Source organism: Hippopotamus amphibius, chromosome 8, assembly GCF_030028045.1.
Source record: "Hippopotamus amphibius kiboko isolate mHipAmp2 chromosome 8, mHipAmp2.hap2, whole genome shotgun sequence".
Taxonomy (NCBI): Eukaryota; Metazoa; Chordata; class Mammalia; order Artiodactyla; family Hippopotamidae; genus Hippopotamus; species Hippopotamus amphibius.
This window is the reverse complement of record NC_080193.1, coordinates 27,673,759-27,697,778: the sequence shown is the minus strand read 5'-3', so window position 1 is coordinate 27,697,778 and position 24,020 is coordinate 27,673,759. Positions and strand designations below refer to the sequence as shown.

The following is a 24,020-nucleotide window of genomic DNA, read 5'->3' as shown; positions in this document are numbered from 1 at the left end:
GAGCAGGCTGAGGTCCAGCCTGGGACTAGACGGACCGAGGGCTGGGAGGCTGCAGAGCCTCCTGCACCCGCGGTGCACATGAGCCCGGGCGGCCTCAACGTCAGCGGGTGGGGCCACGCACACACGCCCCCAGGTGCCCTGAAAACTTGTGTCCCACAGAAATCTGCTCAGTCTGTCCATCGCCACTCATAACAGTGAGCAAGTGGACAGACAAATGTGGTGCATCCCTGACCAGGACCACATGCGTGCCGGCCCATCTACGAAATTCTCCGAAGAGACCCGACTGGGCCAAGACAGCTGAGTGGCTGCGGGCTGCGGGGTGGAGAGGAGGGCTGACCACAGCAGGGCTTCTGGGGGTGACGAGCTGCGAAGGGTCCCGGTGGTGGTGCGGCATATCGGTCTGTGGTTTTCCTCGCTCTCACCTGTTTTGGGGTCTATAATGTCACGGGTGAGACTGACGGGGGAAACAAGTCTGGTGAAGCCCTGGGGATGCTGGCGTTTTCGAGGTTGTGTGGCAGGGAAGCAGGACGGATGTGAGGAAACAGGCGGCCGCCTCTAGCTGAGGACACCCCGCGGCTGGCCCTGGCGTACGGGGCTCTCCGGGGGAGACCAGCAAGGTGAGGACACGCCCTGGGGGGACAGGGTTGCCCGAGGGTCGGGGTTCACTGCAGGGTGCCCTCCTCCCTCCTGGAGTCTGCAGGAGGCGGGCAGGCCGTCGGGCTCCACCCAGCACTCGCCCCTCCCCCTGCTCCCCAGGCCACCACTTGTCCACTTTCTGTCTCTACGGACTTGCCTGGACACTCCATGGAGACGGACTCACAGTCTGTGGCCGCTGTGGCTTCCTTCACTGAGCACGGTGCTCTCAAGGCCCATCTGCATGGTCGTGTGAGGCAGGACTTTGTCCCCTTCTGTGCCACATAAAATCCGTCCTCCAGGGATGGACATTTGAGTTGTTTCCACTTTTGACTCCTGTGAATAAAGCTACTGTGCACATTCCTGTACATGTTCTCTGTGGACACAGGTTTTAAATTCTCTGGGCCTGTATCAGGAGTGGGATGCCAGCTCATCCAAAGCGCCTGCACCGTGTCCCACTCCCCCGGGCACTGTGCGAGGCTCCCGGCCTGCCCACACCCTGGACGACGCTGGCTATGGTCTGTCTTCTGGGTCCAGGCTATCCCAGTGGGCAGGAAGTGGATCCCAGAGTGACTGCAGTTCAGTCTTTAAAAACAACAAAACCGGGACTTCCTGGCAGTCCAGGGGTTACGACTCAGTGCTTTCCCTGCAGGGGCCCCGCCTTCCATCCCTGGTGGGGAACTAAGATTCCACAAGCCTCGTGGCACGGCCAAAAATAAATAAATGAAATAAAAACAACAAAACCCGAAGGATGGCTCTCTTTAGCTCAAAATATTCTGGAGACACTGGGAGTAGAGGCCGGACCTGTGCTGTGGCCCGGGGTCCTCTGCACGGCCAGCGGTAGCCCGACCTTGTTCCTGCCTTGCTCCCCTGCTCCACGGTTCCTGGAGCTGGTCTCCTGCTGCAGCCCACCCCCACCCCCATCGGCCCCCAGGGCCACGTGGCCGCCTCCCCCGCCCCCCATCTGTACTCAGACGTCTGGTTCTCAGCAGGACCCCGGCCACCCTAGTACCAGCCCCTCCGCATCTCCTGGGGTGGTGTGCCCGCCAAGCCGGGCGTTTTGTCTGTTCTGCCCATTTATGCACCCACAGCGGCCCTCCAGGTGCTGGCAGGGAGGCCCCAGGTGCTCGCGCCTCCATGGATGCGGATGGACCAGATGCTTTCCCTTCACAGCGGGAAAAGAGCAGTTTGCCCACTGGCTACCAGCCTCGCACGGGTTAACTGGGGTGAGCGCCACATTCCAGGAGACTCCTGGCAGCGGGTCCTTCTCTTCCTCTGGCAGCCACCCTGACTCAGGGGCTAGGAGCCGGGAGGCCACCCAGCGTGGCCTTGGTCCTGGGGCTGCTCCCCAGGGAACGGCCGGAGCCCCTACTCCTCTTCCTCCAGGAGAGCCTGGGCCCCTCGAGGCCGGGCACTTCTTGGAGAACGCGGTGTCCAGGGCATGAGCTGCCCCCACAGGGCTGACAGGGCCTCAGGGACGGTGTGGATACCATGTCCTCCCCGTGTCCCCCCCCCGCCCCCTGTGTCCCCACGTGGTGGGCCCTCTGAGTGTCTGTGTCCTGATCGTCTCCCCTTCTAAGGACACCAGTCCTGTGGGATTAGGCCCATCCTATGGCCTCATTTTAGATCAACTACTCATTTAAAGGCCCCATCTCTGCACACAGTCACATCCTGAGGACCTGGGGTCAGGGCTTCAACCTGTGAATCTGGGGGGACACAGTTCAGCCCGCAACACCCTCCAAGTCGTTCTAGAAACACCTTAGATGGGCGGGAAGAGCTGCCAGGCCCCAGGCCCCAGGCCCCAGGAAGGGAGGGAGAGGAAGGGGCAGTTCTCATCTGTCCCCTCGAAGGCCTCCTTCTCCCTCCTCTGCCCCACAGCCTCCTCACCATCCTGGGTGGCCCTGACTTGGTGACAGACAGAGGGCTTCCAGGAGAAGGGACCCCAGAATCCACTTAAAGTCCGGGGCCGGGCAGAGCGGAAGCAGGAGGTCTGCAGGGGAGCTGGTGACAGGTGAGTGAGTGATGCCTGTTTCTGAGGCCTGGCAGCTGGGTGGCCTCGGAGACTTTGCCACGGTGCTGTGGGGGGCGAGGGGGACATGGCCCTAGATACCACCCTGTGGAAGGGACCTGGATGATTCTTTGTCCAAAGCAAGTCACGGGGAGGACCGGGCAACCTCCTCTGTGGGGCGAGAATAATAGTCTCCACGGGTGCCCTCAGGCATCCTTGCCCCCAAGTTCACACGCAAAATGTCGTATGTGCCTGCCTGCCCTGTGGGGGAAGTGGGTCTTCAGTTTTCCTGGCTTTTTTTTCCCCTAAACTTTTTATTCTGTAGTCATGGAATGCAATTTTTGAAAAATTGTGGTAAAATACACGACATAAGAATTTCCTTCTTTGCCATCTTAAATGCACTAAGTACATTCACACTGAGCGACCATCCTACCACCACCTCCACAACTTTCTCATCTTCCCAAACAGAAACTGCCCCGTCAAATGCCGGACATTTTTGCAGGCTTCCAGCACTGAGAGGGCCTGTGGGATGAAGCCGGACCTGTCAGGCAGTCACTGCCCAGCGCGGCCTCTTTCTGTGCTAAGAAGCTCTGGCTTAAAGCCGAGTGGGTCGCAACACAAAACTCTTGATAATTCTTCAGGATGTGGAGCCACGATGGGGGAGACAGCCAGGGGAGAGGAGCTTCACCCTCGGGACAAGCGGCAGTGGGGTTGGTGGCTGTCACTGGAGGGACTTACTCCACGTAGTCTCCCCCAAAACTCTGATGAGAAATAACAAGAGGTGTCGGCTCCCCAGGTAGGGTTTTTAGATTAAGTCTCTGGGTGGCTAATTCCCGAGGTGCCGCAGGCTTGGAGCAAGCGACCCTTGGAAGCGCTTTGTGGCTTCACTAATGTGGGGGAAAGAAAGCGGGCGCTTTGTGGCATTCACACTGGCAGCTGGAGCCTTGGGTCAGCGTGGGCCCCGCGGGACCCTTGGACAGGGAGCCCTGAGCGCTGGGGGGTTTGCTGGGGAGTAGGAGGGCGGGGGTGCCTTGTCCCCGGGGAGGGTGGTGGTGAGGGGCGCAGGAGGGAGGGAAGACCCAAAGGTTTGGTTTTTGCAAAATATAATAAAATAGACAAACCACTGAGAGTCTGATTGACAAAAGAGGAAACACTGATGAGCCTGAGGAACATGAAAGATGACAGTCTCAGAGGAAAGACGGTTTTAAAAACTGTAAGAAGCGTGTTGTGTGGACTCATTCCTCAGAGAGCAGATCCATTCCCAGGAAGATAAATTGCCCCCCTTGACTCTAAAACCGAGCAGTAATGCTGAGGAGACTGGTTACCTCCTAAAATCAGAAAGGGTCAGTGCCCCTGCCTGGCTGGGGGCAGGCTCGCCAGGACCTCCCTGGGGGACAGACGTGGTCCCAGATGAAGGCGACATCCTCAGAAAGGCATCGGCAAGGCTGTCAGGCAACGTGTTAAACAGTCACAGAGACGCAGGAAACTGCATCTCAACTTCCCCCTCAGGACTCAGAGAAGCAGAATAAAATTTGGTCACCAAAGAGCTACTGGGTTAAAGTGATCAAGTATGCAACTTACAAAACTATTTTAAAAGTAAGAGTGCCTGACTCGGGGCAACGAGGGTCATGCAGGAGAGTGGGGTTTGCTTGGTGAGACTTGGCCATTTCACAAGAACTCGAGTGAGTGAGCACAAAGGCGGTTCAGCATCAGGACAGCTATTACTGTGATGTGTGACTCAAGGAGAAAGCCCACACGATCGACGAATAGACATTAAACCCCTGTGGCTGATTTAAAAATTAAAAAATGAGCTAACAAAGAAGAAAACCTGGTGACTGAATATCAAACTACCTACTAAACACACACAGCACATACCTACTGTACTGCACCGTGGCACCTCCAGCTGCCGCGGCCCGGGAAGTCCCAGCCCAGGAGTAGCACAAGGGGACAGTGAGAAGATGCTGAAGGACAGCCAGACCGTTCCCGCCTCAAGATGACCTCCCAGTCTACCTGGAAAGTAGGAGAATCAACAGAAAGACTGTTGGCACTGGTAGGAGGTTTGGTCAGCACTTAGGTCAGGAGAGGGCAGGTGGTGTGCCTTCCCCACCAAGAGCCAGGCCCACTCAGCAGGCCCCTTGGGAACAGTCCTGGGTGCTGAGGCCTTGGGGAACGCCACACCAGCAATCGAATGCCCCTGCTCAGAAGCAGCTTATGCCCCTTCCCCGGGTGCCGACTGACCGGGGCAAGTCCCACAAAGGGCCATGGCACAGTCCCCGGGAGCGCTAGGAAGCTGGGGCGCTGCGGGTGCTTGCAAGCAGCACTGATGCCACAGGGAGGACGCGAGATCCATGGTGGATACACGCACCGGGAGCTGTCCTGCGCCGTCGTAGTGACGACGAGACGCACTGCTTCACTGACAGCATGAAACACTGAGGAACCACGCGAGAAGCTGTGGGACAGCCGAAGAGAATTAAAACCTTTACTGAGTGACAGAGAAGGAAACAAATGCGTTAGTGATGGTCCCGTGATGGAGCAGGAAGGATCAACATGGTAAAGGTGTCAACTCCTCCCAAATGTATCCGTAAATCCAATGAGATCCCCCTATAAAAGTGACAGGAAAAAACTAACAAAATTTGACAAGCTGACTCTAAAGCTCCTATGGAGAAAATGTCTGCAAGAATAGCAGGGGACTTTGTGCTTCGAGCCTCCCCCAAGTTCTCCCACCTCCTTCCTGGGTCCGGAGAGCGTCCTCCTGGGCCCCTTTCTTTCACTTGGTTTACATCCTTATTTTACTGGAGTATTTCCTCCAGTGGCTCCCAAAGAACAGATGCAAAGAATGAATGTATGTCTGAAACCTCGTGTGTCTGAAATGTCTTTTTCTTGACTGGCATTTGGCCGGGAGGTTTTAAAATAGCTTCTTTATTTTATTTTTGTTTTTTTTTAAAAAGATTTATTGTGTTATTATTTATTTATTATTTATTTTTGGCTGCATCGCGTCTTCATTGCTGCACATGGGCTTTCTCTAGTTGTGGTGAGCTGGGGCTACTCTGTTGCGGTGCGTGGGTTTCTCATTGTGGTGGCTTCTCTTGCTGAGGAGCATGGGCTCTAGGAGCGAGGGTGTCAGCAGTTGTGGCATGTGGGCTCAGTAGTTGTGGCTCACGGGCTCTAGAACACAGGCTCAGTAGTTGTGGCACACGGGCTTAGTTGCTCCGTGGCATGTGGGATCTTCCTGGACCAGGGATCGAACCCGTGCCCCCTGCATTGGCAGGTGGATTCTTAACTGCTGTGCCACCAGGGAAGTCCCCCCACTATTGATTTTGCTCTATTGAAAATCACGCCTTTCTGGATGACACTCCATTAGAGAACATGATCCCTTGAAAAGGATGTCCCTTAGGGATAGCCTGCCCCGGGGCAGATACCAACACTACCCTGCAGGTGACGTGCAGCTAGGGGCCCTTGTCTGGGACAGGGCAAGAAGCACAGGCCTACTCCTCTTGTCCCTATGGTTCAATGCAGACTGTGTCCTTCGGCTTTAATGCAAATATTTATTCCTTCATGGGATATCCCTGGATTCCCAAGTGGTCTTGGTCAAGAGCAGACCCTGAATTGCATCCACCTTCCAACTACACCTATGGGTGAGGTCCCAGAGTTCTAGGTGCCGGCTGGCTGTCTCCTGCTTCTCACTGCCTGCTCTGCAAGGACCCTGAAGCAGGGTGGGGTGCAGGTCAGGTCACTGAGCAGAGTGGCCCAGGGTGAGCATGGTCACAAGCCTCCCACAGTCCACATCACAGGAGAACATGGTGACATGTTCTGAAGCTCTGCTGTATAGACTACAGCTGAGACGAGAGGAAACCAAGATGTGCAAGAGGAAGGCACTGTGGCCCAGGGGGGCTGGTCCCCGGAACCAACCCCTCTGGAGAATCCCCTGGTTGGTGCTCCTCCCTGGAGATGAAGGGCACCCCCAACTCTCCATGGGAGAGGCCCTCCTTATGCAATTGGGGTGCAATGCCAGGGCCCCATTTCCAAACCATGGCCAGGGTAGGGGTAAGGGCCCAGTGCTAAGTGCAAGCAGCTGTGGTCCCCACTGCAGGGCAGACACCCCCTCACCCTCCTCCTCCAGTAGGTGGGGGCGGCCAGCTCTGCCCCTGCTCCCCTCCTTCCGGCTCTGCTAGCACAGCGGGGGGCAAGGCCAGCTCTCCCCAGGACAAGCAACCTGACACCCAGTGCACAGAGAAGACCAACCCAGATAACAAGTTCCATGCAGGGGTGGTATGGCAGATGACAGAGTGGGGACCATGGGACCAGAGCAGAGTTGAAGGCAAGATGGGGGTGCCAGGCAAAGGTCAGGGGGAGGAGCCTCAGCAGCCAAAACGGCCAGGGAGTGGGGAAGGGGGAGTGGTGCCAGGAGGGGCGGGGCTAGGTGAGCTTGGTGACTTCCAAGGTGGCGCTCTGCTGGTGGTGGCAGCGGGGTGGAGGTGGAGTTGGGGGGGGAGAAGGAACCAAGGGTAGGTGCACAACCCCCACCTGTCACAAAGCCCCACAAAACACTCAACCACCTTTTCATCCAAAATCAAGGCTGTATTTACCTTCATTGGTTGATGTGAGAACAGAATGTTTAAAATGACCGGAGTCTACAGTGGAAACGTTGGGTGGAAAATACAGACCCGAATAAAGCAAACAGCTACAGATGGTCGAACCAAGGCTCAGACACCGCGGACACAGGTGTGGATGTCAGGGAACAAGGGACACTGATGACAGGGCATGGTGACATTCACAGGGTTATGAAAGTAAGACTGAAACCAAAAGAAAATCATGCCAAGACCTTGGCCGGTAGGAGAACACGAAATGTCTGCTGATGGGCTCTGTGGAGAAGAGACAGAAGTTACTTCTTTTGTGCCTTTAGCCTTTTCACTTCCCAAACCCTACTTGTCTGGGGTGGAACCCAAGGACACCGGACAGTCAACAGGAGGTGCACACGCACATCCCAGGGCTGCTTCGTAGTGACCCCCGGCGGCCCGGTCGACCCAAGCGCTTGCATAGTTGAAGAACGTTGCCGCAGTTAAACATCTGAGGGCATTTCCAACTGACAACGGGTGGGTTTTTGTGACCATGTTAAACAAATAACCAGAGAAGTTTCTAGAAACTGTTTTTATAAAGTCTACCTAGGTTAAGAATTTAATAACATCATATATTTATATTAACAGACTATTTACACTGTTTCATTTGTTTTTTTTAAAAAAACAAACCGAAAAAGAAATCCTTTTACACTTCTCCATAAGGCAAAAAAAGTTTTGTACATTATTAATTATCTTAATATATATCTGTAAGTTCGGTTCCAAGTACCAAGGGAGGGCCAGGGCCAGGCCTGAGTGGGGGCCTCACAGTGCGTTGGACAAAATGACCGCTTTTTTTCTCCATAAATAAGACAAAAAAAAACCCCTGGGGCTCTGGAGAGGGATCTGAGGCCATTAAATCGCAAAACCAAACTAAAAGTACAAAAGCAAAAGTCTCTTTTTCACTTCTTTTACATGTCTAAAGGGCACAAAGTTGAAAAAAATACAAATCTATTAAAAATGCTTCTCACCTGTGGGAAAAAAGGTACAAACTCGAATTTTTTTTCCAGTAGCCTAATCTCAAGCTCGGAAAACAAAAGATCACCCCCAGAAAAGCTGTGTATGACACCCCTGACTCCGCGGGCTGCGAGTGGAAGGGTGCGCATCGCCCCAGGGCCGATGGAACTGTGCTTAAGTTCTAGAAATAGACGTTTAGAAAAGTCGACAGCAGTGCGTTGGTGGAGGAGCCTCCGCGCTCGCGGTGGGCGCAGGCCGGCGGCCACTACCGCGCCTCCACCTCCTGGGGGTTGCGGGACGGGGAGTAGTCGCGGGCCTCGCCAGGCGCACGGGCCCCGAGCGGCGTAGTCCTGCTCCGTGGCGGCCCGGGAGGCGTGGGGGGCCCGCCCGCGGCCACCAGCGGGGGCGGCGCGCCCAGTGTGGCGGTGGCGGGCGGGGTCCGGGCCAGGAGCCCGTTGTGCAGCCCGGCGGCGGCGGGGGCGGGCGCCAGGCGCGGGTACTGCAGGGCGCCCAGTGCGGGCAACAGCGCAGCGCCGTCCAGGTGCGCAGGCCCGGCGCCCAGGTGCGCGGCCCGGGCGCGCTCCAGCTCGTCGCGGCGCGCCTCCCGCAGGCGTTCGGGGCTGTAGTCGTGCGGCTCGCGGTCGCGGTAGGGACGCTCGGAGGGCTCGAGGAGGGCGGCGGGGCCCGGGCCGAGCGGCGCGCGGCGGGGCGCCTCCGGGCCGCGGTAGGCCTCCCTCGGCGGCTCCCACGCGAAAGCCGTGCGCTCGCGGCCCGCGGGGCCCGGGCCGGGCTGCGGGGGCGCGTCGACGTCCTCCCCGCGCTCCTCCTTGACCTTCACATCGCTCTGGGACCGCTCGGCCGGTGCCTCGGGCGGCTTCCCCGCCAGCTCGCGGCCCAGGAGGCCGGCCAGGCGCAGGCTGTCCCCCAGGGCCGCCTTGCTGAGCTTGGCGCCGTCCTCCCTGGCCGGGGAGCGGCTCTCCTTGACGCGGGGCTCGGCCTCGCGCTCGGCGGGGATCCCCGGCCGGCCCGGCTCGCCCTGGCCACGGAGCAGGAGGCTGCTGCCTGGGTGGCCCACGGGGGCCGAGGGCGAGGCCCGGCTCAGCAGGCGCGTCTTCTCCAGGAGGTCCCTGGGAGAAACAAGGCAGATACCCCGATTCAGCCTGGCAGGACACCGCCCAGCGAGCGCCTTTGCCACCAAGTTCCCACCTCAATGTGGCGAGGTCAGTGCTCACTGCAGTGACCTCAGGGTCCTTGGGTGTGTGTGTGGGGGGTTTTAGAACCCTGGGCTCCTGTGGAATTCCTAACTTCTACTGGCACCCCACCAACACGTGGTGACCACAACCCACACCCCAACAACAATTACCCCACGCCTGCCTCCCCTCCACAAGCAACCAACTTTGCAATAGAACCCCAGAGCTCTCCACGTGGACCCAGGCCACTGAGCCCCTGAACCAGGACAAGCCCTTCAATGAGGAACTTTGGGGAGTACCACCCCGACTCCAGATCCACTGGAGGGACACAGGGTCCTGGAACTCCTTCCTCATAGGGTGTGGCCTGGTGGTGGTCACCACGGTTCCACCCACCCCATCATGGTCTGGTTCTCACCCTCGAGGTGCCACCCGTACTTTTTTGCCCTTTGCCTCCAAGGCTGGGAGCAAGGTGGGCATGGCCCCCACCCTGATGACAGGCTGGGACAGCAGCTAGGCTTGAGGGAGTCAGATACGAAGGTCTTTCTCCCCTTGGGAGTCCGCAGGTTCCCTTCTCCTCCTCCCAACCGTCTGTGATGTACCCGGCCACCATCACTCTACTTGAACCCCACCCTCTTGATCCTGTGGTCCCCATGGGCTCTGGACCCTCTGCGGTGACAGTGCTGTTGTAGGAGGTGGGCAGGCCCTGGGCTGCTGCCTGGCATCCTCCCCAGGTCCTGTGACAAACGTCCCCACCACGGTCTATGCTAACCCTAGGCTGCCTCCTCCCTCACCTTGCTACAAGCTCCGCCCTGTGTACCCTCCGTGCCTGGCATGCAGCAACGCCCATGAGTGACTGGGGGGAAGAAGACCTGGGTGGAAGGGCCAGCAGGGAGCCCTCCTCTGCTCCTGTCCATGCAGCTGGCCCATGACTCCTCAAGAACCCTCAAGTCCCTGACTCTGCTACTGACCTGGGAATGTGGCTCCCACCTCCCTTGCCCCGACCTAGCTCTGCTGCCCCTGGGGCTGGGGAGTGGGCACACACACGCTCAGCCCCATCCCCAAGCCCAGGGGGCTCCCCCCAGGTGTACCTCCCAGACCCGCCCCTGCTGGTGGCTCAGCAGCCCCCTTCCAGTCCTCTGCCCTACTGATCTGGGCTCCTGCCAGAGGCCCCACTGTTGTCCACAGGCCCACCGTTCCTGCCAGGGCCTTGGAGGGAGTGGACCCTCACTGTGGATGGTGCCTGCCCAGGTCCTGCCCCAGCAGGGGTCCTCTGTGGAGGCAGAGTGGAGGGTGCTTGGGTGCGGAGGTCCGCTTCCCCTGGTCTTTCCCAGCCCTGGGGTGCAAGCTTCACACCCTCCCAAACACATTTTGAGGGCACAGCTCAGTGTGCCCCCAGGTGGGTGCCCAGGGCTCAGCGATGCTGGCTGGGGTTGTAGGTGCTGGGAGGAGCGGGGGCTGGATGAGGGGTGGGTAGGAAACTGGCAGGACAGGGTGGCAGAGGGGCCCCACTCACCGCTCCCGCTCCTCCTTGCCCTTGTCCAGCTCTCGGTCGTGGTTGGTCAGGGCTGAGACCCGCTCGGCATCTATGGGCTTGGGCCACGGGGGTGGCGTGGGGAAGGAGGGCGGCGCCCGGTGCAGCCGGTTCCAGGCCTCGTGGGGGCTCGGCAGGCCGTGCAGCGTGGGGCCCTCCTTGGGGGCAAAGATGCCGCCGCCGGGAGCTGGGGGTGGGTGGTGGTGGGAGCGTGAGGCTGGGTTGCCAGGGAGGAGAACACACCTGGAGATTCCCAACCGCAGGCCCGTGTGTGCCCCAAGGAGGCGGTGAAGGGAGACGGTAGGCCTGGCGTCAGTGCTGCCCAGACCTGCGCAGGTGCGTGCGGAGGATGCATGCGTGTGCCTGTGTGCGAGGGGAGGGCGCGTGTGAGGGGAAGGCAAGCGGCTTGGTCACTCACTCAGCGCGTGGCTTCCCAGGCCTCCGAAAGCGTTGCTGCCCAGGCTCCCCAGGCCCCCGAAGGTGCTTGATCTGCTGAAAGGGTCTGTGGGGGCAACGAGGGCTCAGGGATCTCCATGTGTGCACCACACCCTGCCCCCACCGCAGCTCTGGACCTGGCAGGTGCCACCTCTACAAGCCGAGAGGTGCCCTGGTTCTTGGGGTCATCTCCCTACCCACGTGCACCCCCCAGCTCTGAGGTCAGCACAGGCCAGACAGACTGCACATACCTCAGGGGGTACCTACCTGTCAAGTGACCAGTGGGCAGGAAGCTGCCAGGATGGGCTGAGGGTCCGAACGGGTTGGTGGTGGGATGGGCGGCACCTGGGGAGGAGGGCAGGTTGATGGCAGCCCGAGTGCACCGGAGCCTTGTCTGTGGCTCCTTTCCAGAGTGGGTGCACCCTGGCTGGCTCTACTTCCCACTCCAAGCACGTGACCAGGCAGGAGGTAGGCTTTCATCTCCCCAGAGTCTGGAGGACCCCGAGGGGGGAGCAGGAAGGGAGGTGTGGATATCAGTAGAGCCCCCAGAGGAAAACGGGCAGAGAAAAGGTCCGAGATCGAGCCTTTAGGGACTGCTCCCGAAGCCAGCGACCCTGCAGTTTCCGACCAGAGCTAATAAGTGATCCCGGTCACCTAACGGGTACGGCCTGCATGCTGATGGACACGGGCCCATGTCACAGCTACTAGAGACGGCAGCTCCTCCTGCAGTGTCCCCTGGCTGCAGGCCACAGTGGCATCAGCCTGGGCTCCCCTGACACCCCCCAAAACCGAACCTGGAGGGCAGCCCAGCGGGCCCAGTCCTAAGAAGGGGCTGTTGGGTCAAGGGCCAACCCTGCTGCTCAGGGTGCCCACCCTGCAGTCTGGAGGTGACTGTCTGGTGAGACCAGTGACGTGGGTGCCTGCTCGTGTGTCTCCAGCTCCCTCCACTGTCTGCCAGCTGTGGGGGTCACAGGTGGGCTCCTCCACCCAGACATTCGCAGGTTTTCGTTTCCAGAGAGCTCCCAGCTAGAAACTTAACCTCACTTCTAAGTGACCTTAAGTCAAAGAAATCAAACCAGAAGTTAGGAAACAGCTGACCCCAGTGCTAAAGAGAAGGGCATATCAGAGCACGTGGGGTGCAGTGAGGGAAACGTGTTGCCTTAAAAAGCCACACCACGAGAAAAGGCCAACGCGCTGACGTTCCCTGGGAAAGAGGATGGCAATGTAAACACAGATGGGAGAAAGAAACAGATGTGCTAGACAGGGAGGGGTGCGCAGAGCCAGCCACAGGGCGAGGCCAGACACACAGGGTGGGCAACCAGGTGTTGGGGGGGGGGTATGGCGCCGCCCTGGTCTAGGTGGGGCATGTGCTGGGGGAGGCAGACTCACAGCAGGACGCGGCCATGGGTGGGTGGGGAGCACAGCCTGTGGGCTCTGGCCCAAGAAGGCTGCTGGCTGCCAGGGCTGAGGCCCAGATGGGAGGCCCTCTGCTTTCTGAGGGGCCATGACCCCTGGGAGACTCCTCTGCCCTGGCTGGGGTCTGGAGGCCATCGGGGCGGTAGAGCCGGGGCTGGGAAGAAGTCCCATGCTCACCAGGCCAGCCAGCGTGACCGCATCCACACCCATCACACCAGTGTGCCAATGGGCTACCCACATGGACCCCATGTCCATGGCAAGGGGGCAGCAGGTGGGTGTGCGCATACAGGAGCTTGGAGCAGGGCACTGCGGGGCGGGGGTGGGGGGCAGTGACAAGGAGTGGTCAGGGAGGGCTCTCTGAGGAGGTAACATCCTTCGAGGGCCTGACAGCTGGGGAGGAGGCAGCAGCAGCCCTGGAGCGTGGGCTCGAGGCCGTTGACCTCAGAATGACCTGCTGCGTGGCTGCCCTCCCAGCCTCTGGGAACTCGGGTTTCAGGTTTCTCGCCTTCCTCTGATAGGAACGCTTCATATACGCTTAGCGTGCTTGTGCAAACAGTGTGGTCTGTGCTGAGCACCAGCTTTCCTTCTGGGAGTCTAGGTTTTGGTCCGTGCAGGCAGAAGTGCCTACATGACTGGCCCCCAGTTGGAACCCTGGGCATTGGGTCTCCACGAGCTTTCCAGGGAGGCAGCACCTTGCCCTGCTGTCACGGCTATTTGCTGGGGAATGCAGTGCGGCCTGGGGCCCCGAAGGGTAGCACCCAGGAGGGGCCCGCTGATTTCCACCCTCCCCCTCCTCCTTGCTGACTGCTCCGTGCCCCTTCACGGCAGTGCCTATAGCCGGGGTTGGAGTGTGACTTGTGCTGAGTTCCGGGAGCGCTGCTAACCTGAGGGTGGTCCCAGGGACCCCGACACAGCAAGGCTGTGGTGCGGCTGCTGGCGGGGCGAGCCTGGGGGGTTTGAAAGCAGTTTCCCACCATTCAGAGAAAAGCCAAACCCTTCCCGAGAGGGACATCGGGAAGGAACCCCCAAGAGAGGAGGGCATCCTGGCCAGAGCACACGTGGGGCTCAGGCCAGCTGTGGGGAAGCCTCTGCGGGGGGAGAAGCTTGAGGAGGGCAGGACTGCCAGGCCCCACCTGCTATGGCCGGCGAAACAAAACATCTGCCCAAGCAGCCAGAGCCCTCCTGCGCCGCCACCAGTGCTGTCCCTTGGCCTACACGGTGGCCGGGAAGGGCCCAGCAGCTATGCGCCAGGCCGCCTTACCTGAGCTGGAGAAGAGGGGCCGGGCCAGGTCCTGCGGGTAGTGGAATCCGGTGAACACACCTGGGGCGGGGGGTCTGCTGAACAAGTCCAGCTTGGTGCCCACGTCCAGCTTGTGGGGGTCCAGCTGCATCTGCCGGGACAAAGCGTGTGCAGGGGCTGCCTGCCGGAGGCTGCGCCCTCTGTCCTGCCAGGTACCGGGATGCCAACGAGCTGGACGACGAGGTGTGATCCCACTTGCTCCGCTGGCCTTGCCCAGTGGGCAGAGGGACAGGTAGGATTCATCCTGAGACATTTCAGTGGACGTAGGATAACCAAACATCATCATGTGCGACTGATACAGGGTCCTGATTGGGGTGTTTCACTCCTTTTTACGTGCTTTTTGAAAGCTGGTGTGTTTTATACTTAAAACACATCTCAACTTGGATGCTATATTTTCACTGGAAATACTTTGTGTTTAGACTCTGTAAAATTTAGTTGGAAAAGTACGTTCTCATACCCAAGTCATACCAGTTTTCCAATGACAAAATTTAGCATCAGTAGTAGGATTTAAACTTATTAAAGTTAGTAAAACCAACAAGCCAGGCCCCTAGGTCACGAGGGCCACAGCAGGCATGGGGCGAGGCCGAGTCCTACCTGCCGTGGTGGCAATGACAGAGGGGTGCTCTGGCCCTAGCTGGGGAGCCCCCCCGCCCCTCACCTCCTACACTGTACCTTCTAGGCAGCCCTGTCTGAGCATTTGCATGTAGAAACACACAGTCATCTGTCATAAGTTCCCTTCTGTGACTTGTCCTCTGTAGCATATTTAGGATGTGATAAATTAAAAAATATCGTGCGCAGAGGTAAGATGTTACCTAAGATGGCAGACAAGGGTGTGCAGGCCCCCCTGTGATGCAGGGGGCAGGGCCCGTCCTGGCCATGCTCAGCGCCCCAGCCCACCACCCTGGCTGCGGGCCCCCAGGTCTCCCAGGGCCGCCTCCTCCCTGCCTCGCTTGGCTAGGGTGCCGGGCACCACCCGTCCCTCCCCAGGAGCACACAGGCTCCATAAGCACTTCTGGTTGTCTGTGTCCATGGCTGAAAACCCAGGCACACGGCAGGCACTTAATAACACTTGGCGGGGCGGGGCGGGGGCGGAGCTGAAGGCCCACTGGGAGGGCTCAACTGACGGCAGGGAGGCTCCTCCCGAAGCCCCACCTGGGTCATCCTGGGTGACCAGGTGGGAAGTGACCTTGGGCTCCCCGCACACTGCTGTCAGGTCCCCTCCCCAGCTCCGACCCCTCACAGCCCAGTCCAGCCCAGCCCACTGCCCGGGAAAGGGGCACACACACACATGTGTGAACACCCGGGAGGACGTGGCCCCAAAGCAGGTGCCCTCTGAGCCGCGGGCCTGGCCGGCAGGACGGGTCAGGCTCACCTTTATCTTCTGCTGATGGTGGTAGATCTGCCAGGCGATCTGCACGTGCACAGCACACCACTTCCCAGGCTTCTGTGACAGGTGGGCGACAGGCTCAGCCGTGAGGCAGGGCCTCCTCGCGCCCCCCGCCCCCACCCCGATTCCGGTTGTCATAGTGCACCCCTGCGGCCACTGAGGAGGCACCCAGAGTCCTCTGTGGCCTCAGACCCTCCCTGAGGTCCCACCAGGCCCTGTCCTCCCAAGGTGAGGCATGCACACGCAGGCGTGCAGACTACACACGTGCACACGCAGGTGCACACACACTCACCCTGACTGCTGTCCGGTACGGGTCGGACACCTGCCATCGACAGAGAAGAAAGCATCAGACCCAGGCTCTGCAAGCAGCCCAGCCCGGGGACTGTGTGGGCCTCCACGAGGGGCCACACTTGCCAGGATGCCCACCAGGGAAGGAGGGAGGCATGGGCACCGCTGCCACCTACCCCGGGGGCTTTCTGTAGTAGGGTGTGAACAGCACTGGCCCGGCCTGTTAGCTCGAGTGGGTTTGAAGTCTGAGGGGAGAGAGGGACATGGCACGAGACAACTTTGCAGGCCCTGTGCCCAGGTGGCATGAGACCTCCAGGCGCCTGTGCCTGCCCCACCTGGCCTGTGGGACCCTGCACACTGCCACCCAGGGGCGGCCTGGCCTCCCACCATAACCTCTATCCAGAGGTTTCTGAAAAGACGCGAGGAAAGGGCTCCTGATCGATGCGCCTGGGGCAGGGTCTTCGCTGAGGGCCAAGGCAGCACTGCTTCACGTGAGCAGAGCAAGCCCAGTCCCTGGTCCTGGGGCCTCAGCGGGTGCTTCCTACCTGGGCCCCCTGCAGCATGGACAGCCCTGCACTGCCGCCAAATCCCACCTCCGCACTGCTCCTCCCCCAACCCTGAGTCTCCGGGAGGAGGAGGTGAGAACAGTGAAGCAGGGCTCTCCTGGCCCCTGGGGCACAGAGGGCCCCACTGCCGGTCAGGATGTTCTGCACTGAGGTGAAGGCCCCTCGGAAGCCACCGGGGGTCACGACACACACAACCACATGTGAGGCGGCTGGAGCTGCCCTGGGAGGTGCTGGTTGCGGGGGGGCAGTCCTGCAGCCCCCACCCACCGTGCCCACCCCCTCTTGGGAACAGCTAGTACCTTGGGCTGAAAAGCACCCTGCAGGGATCCAAAGGGACCTGGGTGTGGGAGCAGGGCAGGCAGTCCTGGGACGGCTGGAGGGAAGGGCGGGAAAAACTGCAAGAGAAGGCAGGAGGGGTGTTCCAGAGGCCTTGCCAGGCGCTCGGATGCCCTGGGCAGGGACGCTGGGCCCGGCCCTCTGGTCCCCACTCTGTTGCCCCTGCACAGGGTGGGAGGCTACACGGACAAGGCGCAGCCCTGCCCTCCACACCCCCCACCCTTCCTACAGAGCCCAGAGCGCGCAGGGACACTCACATTGGAATGTCGGAAGTAGGGGCTGTCCAGCTTGGGCGTGTACTTGTCAAACTGGAAGGGAAGGAGGCAGACAGTGAGGCCTCCTGACCACGTCGACGCCCTCTGCTGGCCAAGCACCCACCCACCCCGTCGGGCCAGACAGTGAGCAGGATGAGGCTGGTGGCCTTCAGCCCGCTGCCCCCCAGGCTCCCTGAGGGCGCAGCCCCATGGCCCTTCTCTGTTCTAGTGATCCCAGCACAGGAGATGCAGACTGGCCCACCTGGCGTCTGCGGCCATGACTGGGGAGGGCGGGCATGGAGCCCAGGTCTGGTGGTCAGGCTTCAGGACACACCTAGGCCACTGGCAAACTAGTCAGTGTCAAAGCAAAGGTGGGTAGGAGTGCAGGGGACTCTGTCCCACAGCAGCTGGCTCAGAGGGACGAGACCTCGAGGACCAGGAACTTGGGAGGAGTCCTGGTTCCCGTGACCCCTCAGTCCTGTCGGGCCTCCAGACATGGTGCCCTGCTGCCAACTGAGACGCTGAGAACCCCTCGTGGGTGCAACTGGCCCCCTGGCCGTGTGCATACGCGGTGCTTGCCCAAATCCAAAAGAACAGCTCGGGAAGGGGAACCTCATGGCATGACCCGGAGTGGGGGGGGGGGGCAGAGGAGGGGATGGTGGGACAGATGGAGCGGGAGGGACGGTGTCAGCCTGCATGCGTGCAGAGAGCGTCTGCGTGTGCCTGCTGCGTGTCCCGCGCCTGGGCCACCCCCGCCCGCCCGCCGGCACGCAGCCTACGCACCGGCGGGGGTGCGGCGGGCGGCAGGAGCGGCGTCGGGGGCGGCCCAGCTGGGAAGGGGGCGAATGTGTGTTGGTGCTGGTGTGTGTGCTGGTGTGTGTGTTGGTGCTGGTGGAACTCCGCCCGCAGCAGAGCTCCCGGGCCCAGGGGGGCGCTCTGGACCAGAAAACGCGCGTTCAGCTCTTGCCTGAGCAGCTCGTGATCTACAAGAGAAAAAGAGAGAGACAGAGAGGCACGTCGGCCGCGGGCTCCCGGTGGGGCGAGGCGGATAGTCACCTGCTGGCACTCCCGGTTTCGGCAGGCCAAGCCGTGGTGGCCGCTCGCTACGTGCGGGCCCCAGGGTGGAGGTAAGAGAGGTGCCTGTGACCAAGTACCAATCAGAATCCCCGAATGAGGCTGGCAATACATGATTGGCTGGCTGAATGAGATCAACAGGCTGGCATCTAAAGGCAAGAGAGAACACCGTGAGCCACCCTGGGAGCCCCCGGAGACAGCCCTGCAGGGGAGCCCTGACCGTCCCAGCCACCCCCAGACCAGTGTCCTGGTCCCATGCTGGGGCACCAAGCTGCCCCCAACCCGAGCTGGGCTGCCTCAGAATTTTAGAAAAAAATACTGGAGACCCACGCCACGGAGAAATCCTTAGTGACCTAAGATTTGGCCGTGGGGGGGCACCTGCTGGAATCGAGCAGGGAGGGAGAGGCCAGGCTGGGCCAGGCCCGCTGCTGTTCACCTGGGGCCCCTCTCCTCCACAATTCAGCCCTAATCCCCCTGCCAGCAGCCCAGAGAAGAGGCATGGGAAGAGCCACGCAGGCCCTGAGAGCCCTCATTGCTGTGACGAGGGGGCAGCTCCAAGCTTCACCGACTCCCTGCCCCAGACCAGGCCTGGCAGGGGCTCAGAATGCAGCAGACACGTCTGTGTCTGCATACACGTGTGTGTGCAACCACGGACCTGTGTGTGTGTGCACACAACCGAGGCCCTGGCAGGAAGCTTCCTCTGCCCTGGGCAAGGCGGGGTGCTAGGGCTAGGGGGCTGCTCGGGGACTGCCATCCAGCCAGGTGGTCACTAAGGAGACAAATCTCCGGGGCCGGCCCCCCTAACCAGCAGCCGCGTCCCTCCCGCCCAGGGATTAGGAGCCCAGAGTGGAGGGGGACAGGACCCCAGCGCCACCAACGGCGCCCGGACCTACCGGTGGGGTGTCCTGGGATGACCAGGCTGTTGGCCGGCAGCGCCGGGGGCGGGGGCAGTGTCGGGGGCGCGGCGAACATGGCCGCCGCGTGGTGCTGGTGCTGGGCCTGCGAGCGGAGCGCCAAGTGTGAGGTAGAGAGGTGGGGCCCCGGCCCGTGAGGAGACAGGGACACGTGCTTCGCGAGCCCCAGGCTGGCGCCGCTGTTGGCGCTGCTGCTCCTGCTGCAGGGAGGGGGCGCTCAGTGCCCGGCCGCGCGCCCCGCAGGCCCCGCCCCGCGCCCACCTGAGGCTGCGCAGGCCCCGCCCCGCGCCCACCTGAGGCTGTGCAGGCCGTTGTGCGGCACGGCCGCCGCCGCCGCCGCCGGGCCGGGGCCCGGGAAGGCGCCCGGGGGGAGAGGCACGTGCGTCGGGAGCGGGACCCGGGGCTGCGGGGGCGCGGGCGGCGGCTGCGGGGCAAGGCGGGGCAGGGCCGGGGCTTCCTTCTTGACGGGTGGGCTGGCCGGGGCGCCGGCGGAGGGCAGGACCGGCCCCGGGCTGCGCACGGGGGGCAGGAAGGGCGGCTCGGTGCTCAGCTCGCGGCTGCGCTCCAGGCCCGAGACCTTGGGCGCCGCCCCGGCCTTGGCCTCGGACTTCTCGCCCAGTGTGGGCCCTGCGGAGAGAGGGGCCGGGTAATGACGTCCAGGACCGTTTCCGATGGGGAAACACGCAGCGTGGAGCCCTGGCCCCAACACCTCAGTACTCCCCCCCACCCCCACCCCCCACGACCGACCACCAGGGAGAGTCCTGCACCTCCTTCCTGCCCATGGAGGTCCCAGTGCAGGGGCCGTTGTGGCCCCATATTACAGAGGGAGACTGAGGTGCCTGAGGGAGCCGCCCCAGGGAGGGCGCTGGGCTCTGAGCCCATTCTGCTGTCCTTCCTTCCTCTGCAGGAGCTTCACTTGTGCTGGTGGCTGCTCTTTTTGGACCTACCAGGTGACCCATGGCCTAAGCCCTCTTTGGACCCTCGCGCTTGGGGAGACTTTCTGGATGACAAGGCTTGCCTGGTCTGTGCACAGGAAGCTGCTGCTCCCCCACACTGCCTCCCTTCACCACCCAGAGCCTCTGCTCCCCTCTGAGCTGCAGGCCTGCCCTTGGGCTATGACCTCCAGTGAGCCCACCTATTCATTCCAAATGCTTCTTATTTATTTATTTATTTATTTACTTATTTATTTATTCTTTTTTTTTCAAACCCTTCTTTTGAGGCTGCTATAGCAAGGTCTCAGGTCACATGCCCAGAGGCCGGGTGCTAAGCAGGCCAGGTGGAGAGCACATGCCCAGGCCAGGGGAGGCACCACCACCCGTCTGAGCAGCTTTGCCTCCAGAGGACAACATCCCAGTTTCCCAGGAGGAGTGGAAATTCAGGTCACTGAGTGTGGCGGCCTCACTGTGGGCTGTGGACTGACCCTGCTTCCTCCTACAGGCCCAGGGGCCCATGAGGGTGGCTGCCATGCAGAGTGAAGTGCTGGCCACAGCCTCCCCTGTGGCTGCAGGACAGTGTGACCAAGGCTGATAGAGAGAGAAGGGGTCCGGAGCCTTTGGGAAGTCTCCTTCCCTAGGACGACACGTCCCTCTGCCTTGAGTGTGTTTGCTTAGGGACAGATCTACGGAGGAGGCCATTGCCACCACTCCTGCAAAGAGGACAGGAAGGGAGGGCCACTGGCTTCAGCCTGCTTCCTCACAGCTACCCAGGGATGCTGGCCCTTTCTCCCCTCCTATCTCTCTCACATCTGCACACGAGGCTCTCACAAAGGAAGAGCAGCCAATGGAAAGAGGCAGGCATGGGCCATGCGGATCTGCATGTTACCCCATGTGTGCCATCAGTGCCCCCAGCCCTTCTGGAGGCTCCTGGAACCTTCTAGAGCCTCCTGCCACTGAAAAAGCATGAGCATTGCTATTGATCACCCTCCACTATGCACCTCTCTGGGCACCTCAAAGCCTTGCCCAGTTTCCTGAACTCTGCTGAATCATAACCTCCAGAACCTGTGACTGTGACCCTATTTGGAAAAAGGGTCTTTGTAGCTGTAATCAAGCTAGGAATCTCAAGATGAGATCAGCCTGGAATCAGGTGTCCTTGTAAGAGACAGAAGAGGAAGAGGCCTTGTGAAGACAGAGGCAGAGGTGGGAAGGGTGCAGCCAGAAGCCCAGGGATGCCCAGGTTTGCAGGCAATACCAGGAGCTGGAAGAGACAGGAGGGACCCCTCCCCTGGAGCCTCTGGAGGGAGCACGGCCCTGCGTACACTTGACTCCAGATTTCTGGCCTCCGGAACCGTGAGCAGGCGAATGTCTGTTGTTTCAAGCCGCACGGTTTGCGGCTGAAACTGATACACCCTACAGGAATTCCATCTGAAATGCAAGCTGAGCGTGCCTGGCTCCTAGGAGCCTCTGGTGGGCCTCTGTACCCGGACTCTGCCGCAATGCTCTGATTTGAGGACGAGGCCTCTCAAGTTCAAGGCACATGGAGGCCATGCCTGGATACCAGGCCAGCAGGACTCATTGTGCTCCGGGTGCCACCTGTCCTCTGTAGTCACATCCTGAGGGATCCTTCCGAGCAAAAGGGCCCCTTCTCTGCGCCGGGTCCGGTGAACCCCCCTCTGGGCCACAGCCACCACCCGGAGGCTGGGTCACAAATGCCTATCCTGGCTGTGATGTGACCAATGCTGGGCATCCACCCTCCAGAGCAGTGCCGGCCAGAGAGCTTTCTGGGAAGACGAAATGCCAGGTGCCTGCGCCGTCCCACTTGGGGGTCACTGGCCAGGGCCCGGGTGTGGTGGCGGCTGTGGGGGCCAGTCCACGCTGCGGCAGGGGCACTTCACGAGCCAGGAGCTGCTGGCCATCCCCAGAGCACCTGACCCCATGAGCCTAGGGAGGGCCCAGGAAAGCACCTTCCTAATGGTCCCTAGGGGGTGCAGGGACCCCACTTTGGGAACCACAGCTCCAGAATTGCCTGGCTCTGGCAGAGACAATGGCCCCGTTCCCAGCTTCCTTTGTTTCCTTGTGGTTTTCTCAGAGGTGGGGATTGCATCCCTCAGTAAATGACAGCACCTAACTCCTGCCTGAGGCTCTACACCTGAAACCCAAGAGAGCCTGACTTGGGGCCTGCCACTGACCTCAGGAGTGTGTCCTGTCCCTTCCTAGAGGCCAGGCACCCAGGGACACACTTACCTTTATTGGCTGCTGGGGCAAAGAGCTTCTCCGAGCCCACAGATGCCTGGAAGAAAGAGAGAAGGGTCAGAGGCCAGAGGGACCTACAGAGCTGGGGTGAACTTGGCCCTCACCGCCACCCCTGGCACCCAGGGAACAGGTCTGGGCAGGTTCTATGCACACGAGGGCTGCCCAGCCTGGCAGAACACATCCTACTGCGCCCACAGCCCCCATGGAGGAGGGCAACCACACCCAGGCCCAGCTGCAGGTGCTCGGACACAGGTCACCCCCCCTGTGATCAGGGAACCAAGGGTGCCCCACTCAGCAGGGATGCAGGGGCTCAGCGTGGCCCACTTAGTGGGGAGCTGGAACTTGGGAATCTGGGCGCCTCCCCAGGGAGGCAGCACCAGGAACCCGAGGGCTCCGCTGGGCCTGGCACTGGAAGTGGTGGGGTGGCGGGAGCCGAGTTGGGATGCCCCCCGCCCCCCAACCCCAGGTTGCAGGACACCACCTGCCACGCCTCAGACAGCCTGAGCCACAGGTCTGGGGACCCCGGTTACTGTGACACACAGTGTCCAGGGTGGAGGGGGCCACTCTGAGTGGGGCCAACCACTTCAGGAAAGAACATGGCAGTTTCGGATGGGCCCCCTGCCCTGCTCAGCCTCTCCCCCCCTGGGGAGACGCCCACGTGTGTGAAGGGTCTTGGTGCAGACAGTCAGGATGAGGACATGGCCCTCCCACTGGTTCATAGCTGCAAGCCTGTAAGGCTGTTCTGAGCAGACCTTTTCTCCCTGGTTGGTGTTGTTTTATAACAGTTTCACTGAGATATGATCCATGTACCATACAACATCCCCACTGAAGGCACCCAGCAGTGAGCAACCATCACCTCAACCTGTTTTAGAACATTTTCAGCACCCCAAAAAGAAACCACACGCTCTTCAGCTATCATCCCAATCCTCACATCTCCCCTGGCACCACTGTTCTGCTCTCAGTGTCTCCGGAGGCCCCCATCCTGGACTTCATGGGGAGAAAACAGACAGTGGCTGTTTTGGGGGATGGGGTGACTGAGTACCAAAGAGCACGAGGCCTCCCCCAGGATGGCCACTATCAAAAAAGGCAGACAACAGCCGGGGTTGGCGAGGATGTGGAGAAACTGGAACCCTTGTGCACTGCTGGTGGAGATGGAAGATAGCACAGCGGCTGTGAAAACAGTATGGAGGTTCCACAAAAGCTTAATCATAGAACCACTGTGTGATACAGCAACCCCCTGTGTGCACGTATCCAAAGGATCGAAAGCAGAAACTCAAACGTGTTTCTGTCCACTCATGTTCACAAGAGCGTTATTTACAGTAGCCAAAATGTGTCACCAGAGCCAAGTGTCCATAAACGGATGGACGGACAAACAAAATGTGGTGTATACACACAATGAAATATTACTCAGCCTTCAAAAGGGAGGAAACTCTGACACACGGTGCAACATGGATGGACCCTGAGGACATGATGCTCAGTGAAACAAGCCAGTCACAGAGGACAAATCCTGTGTGACTCCACTATACGAGCCCCTCAGAGTGAGCAAATCCATGGAGACAGAAAGTAGGGCGGTGGGTGCTGGGGGAGGGGGACGGGGTGATAGTGTTTAACAGGAACAGGATTTCAGTTTGGCAAGATGAAAAAATTCTGGAGATGGACGTGGTGATGGCTGCACAACAGTATCAATGTATTCGATGCCCCGAGCTGTGCACTTAAAGCTGGTTAAGACGGTACATTTTGTTATGTGTAGCTCACCACAATAAATAAAAAACTTAGAAGAAAAAAGCATGAAGGAGCTCTCTGGGATGATGGAAACATCCTATCTGACTGCGGTGGGGGGCACATAGTGTATGTATCTGTCGAAATGCATCAGACTATACACTTAAAATATGCACATTCTGTTGCATGTAAATTACGACGTAAGGAAGTC

The 24,020-nt window shown here is 60.2% G+C and overlaps 1 protein-coding gene across 10 annotated transcripts in view; it reads right to left on the bottom strand.

Moving 5' to 3' along the window:
* Positions 1-8,337: 8,337 nt before the first annotated feature.
* Positions 8,338-24,020, bottom strand: part of FBRSL1 (fibrosin like 1) — an 85,675-nt gene continuing 69,992 nt past the window's right edge. For 2 of the 10 annotated variants that reach the window (XM_057745819.1, XM_057745822.1), the window contains 15 exons: positions 22,082-22,127; positions 19,196-19,529; positions 18,882-19,102; positions 18,069-18,137; positions 17,698-17,897; positions 16,918-16,968; positions 16,624-16,719; positions 15,935-16,003; positions 15,763-15,792; positions 15,456-15,527; positions 14,045-14,174; positions 11,635-11,712; positions 11,351-11,434; positions 10,915-11,119; positions 8,338-9,338 (listed from right to left, as the gene is read on the bottom strand). In XM_057745819.1, coding sequence (XP_057601802.1) covers positions 8,477-9,338; positions 10,915-11,119; positions 11,351-11,434; positions 11,635-11,712; positions 14,045-14,174; positions 15,456-15,527; positions 15,763-15,792; positions 15,935-16,003; positions 16,624-16,719; positions 16,918-16,968; positions 17,698-17,897; positions 18,069-18,137; positions 18,882-19,102; positions 19,196-19,529; positions 22,082-22,127 — 2,547 coding nt within the window. In that variant the 3' untranslated portion in view covers positions 8,338-8,476. Of the gene's footprint in view, positions 9,339-10,914; positions 11,120-11,350; positions 11,435-11,634; positions 11,713-14,044; positions 14,175-15,455; positions 15,528-15,762; positions 15,793-15,934; positions 16,004-16,623; positions 16,720-16,917; positions 16,969-17,697; positions 18,138-18,881; positions 19,103-19,195; positions 19,530-22,081; positions 22,128-24,020 lie in introns of all 10 variants that reach the window. The other 8 variants (XM_057745821.1, XM_057745820.1, XM_057745818.1 and 5 more) reach the window with 8 other exon arrangements.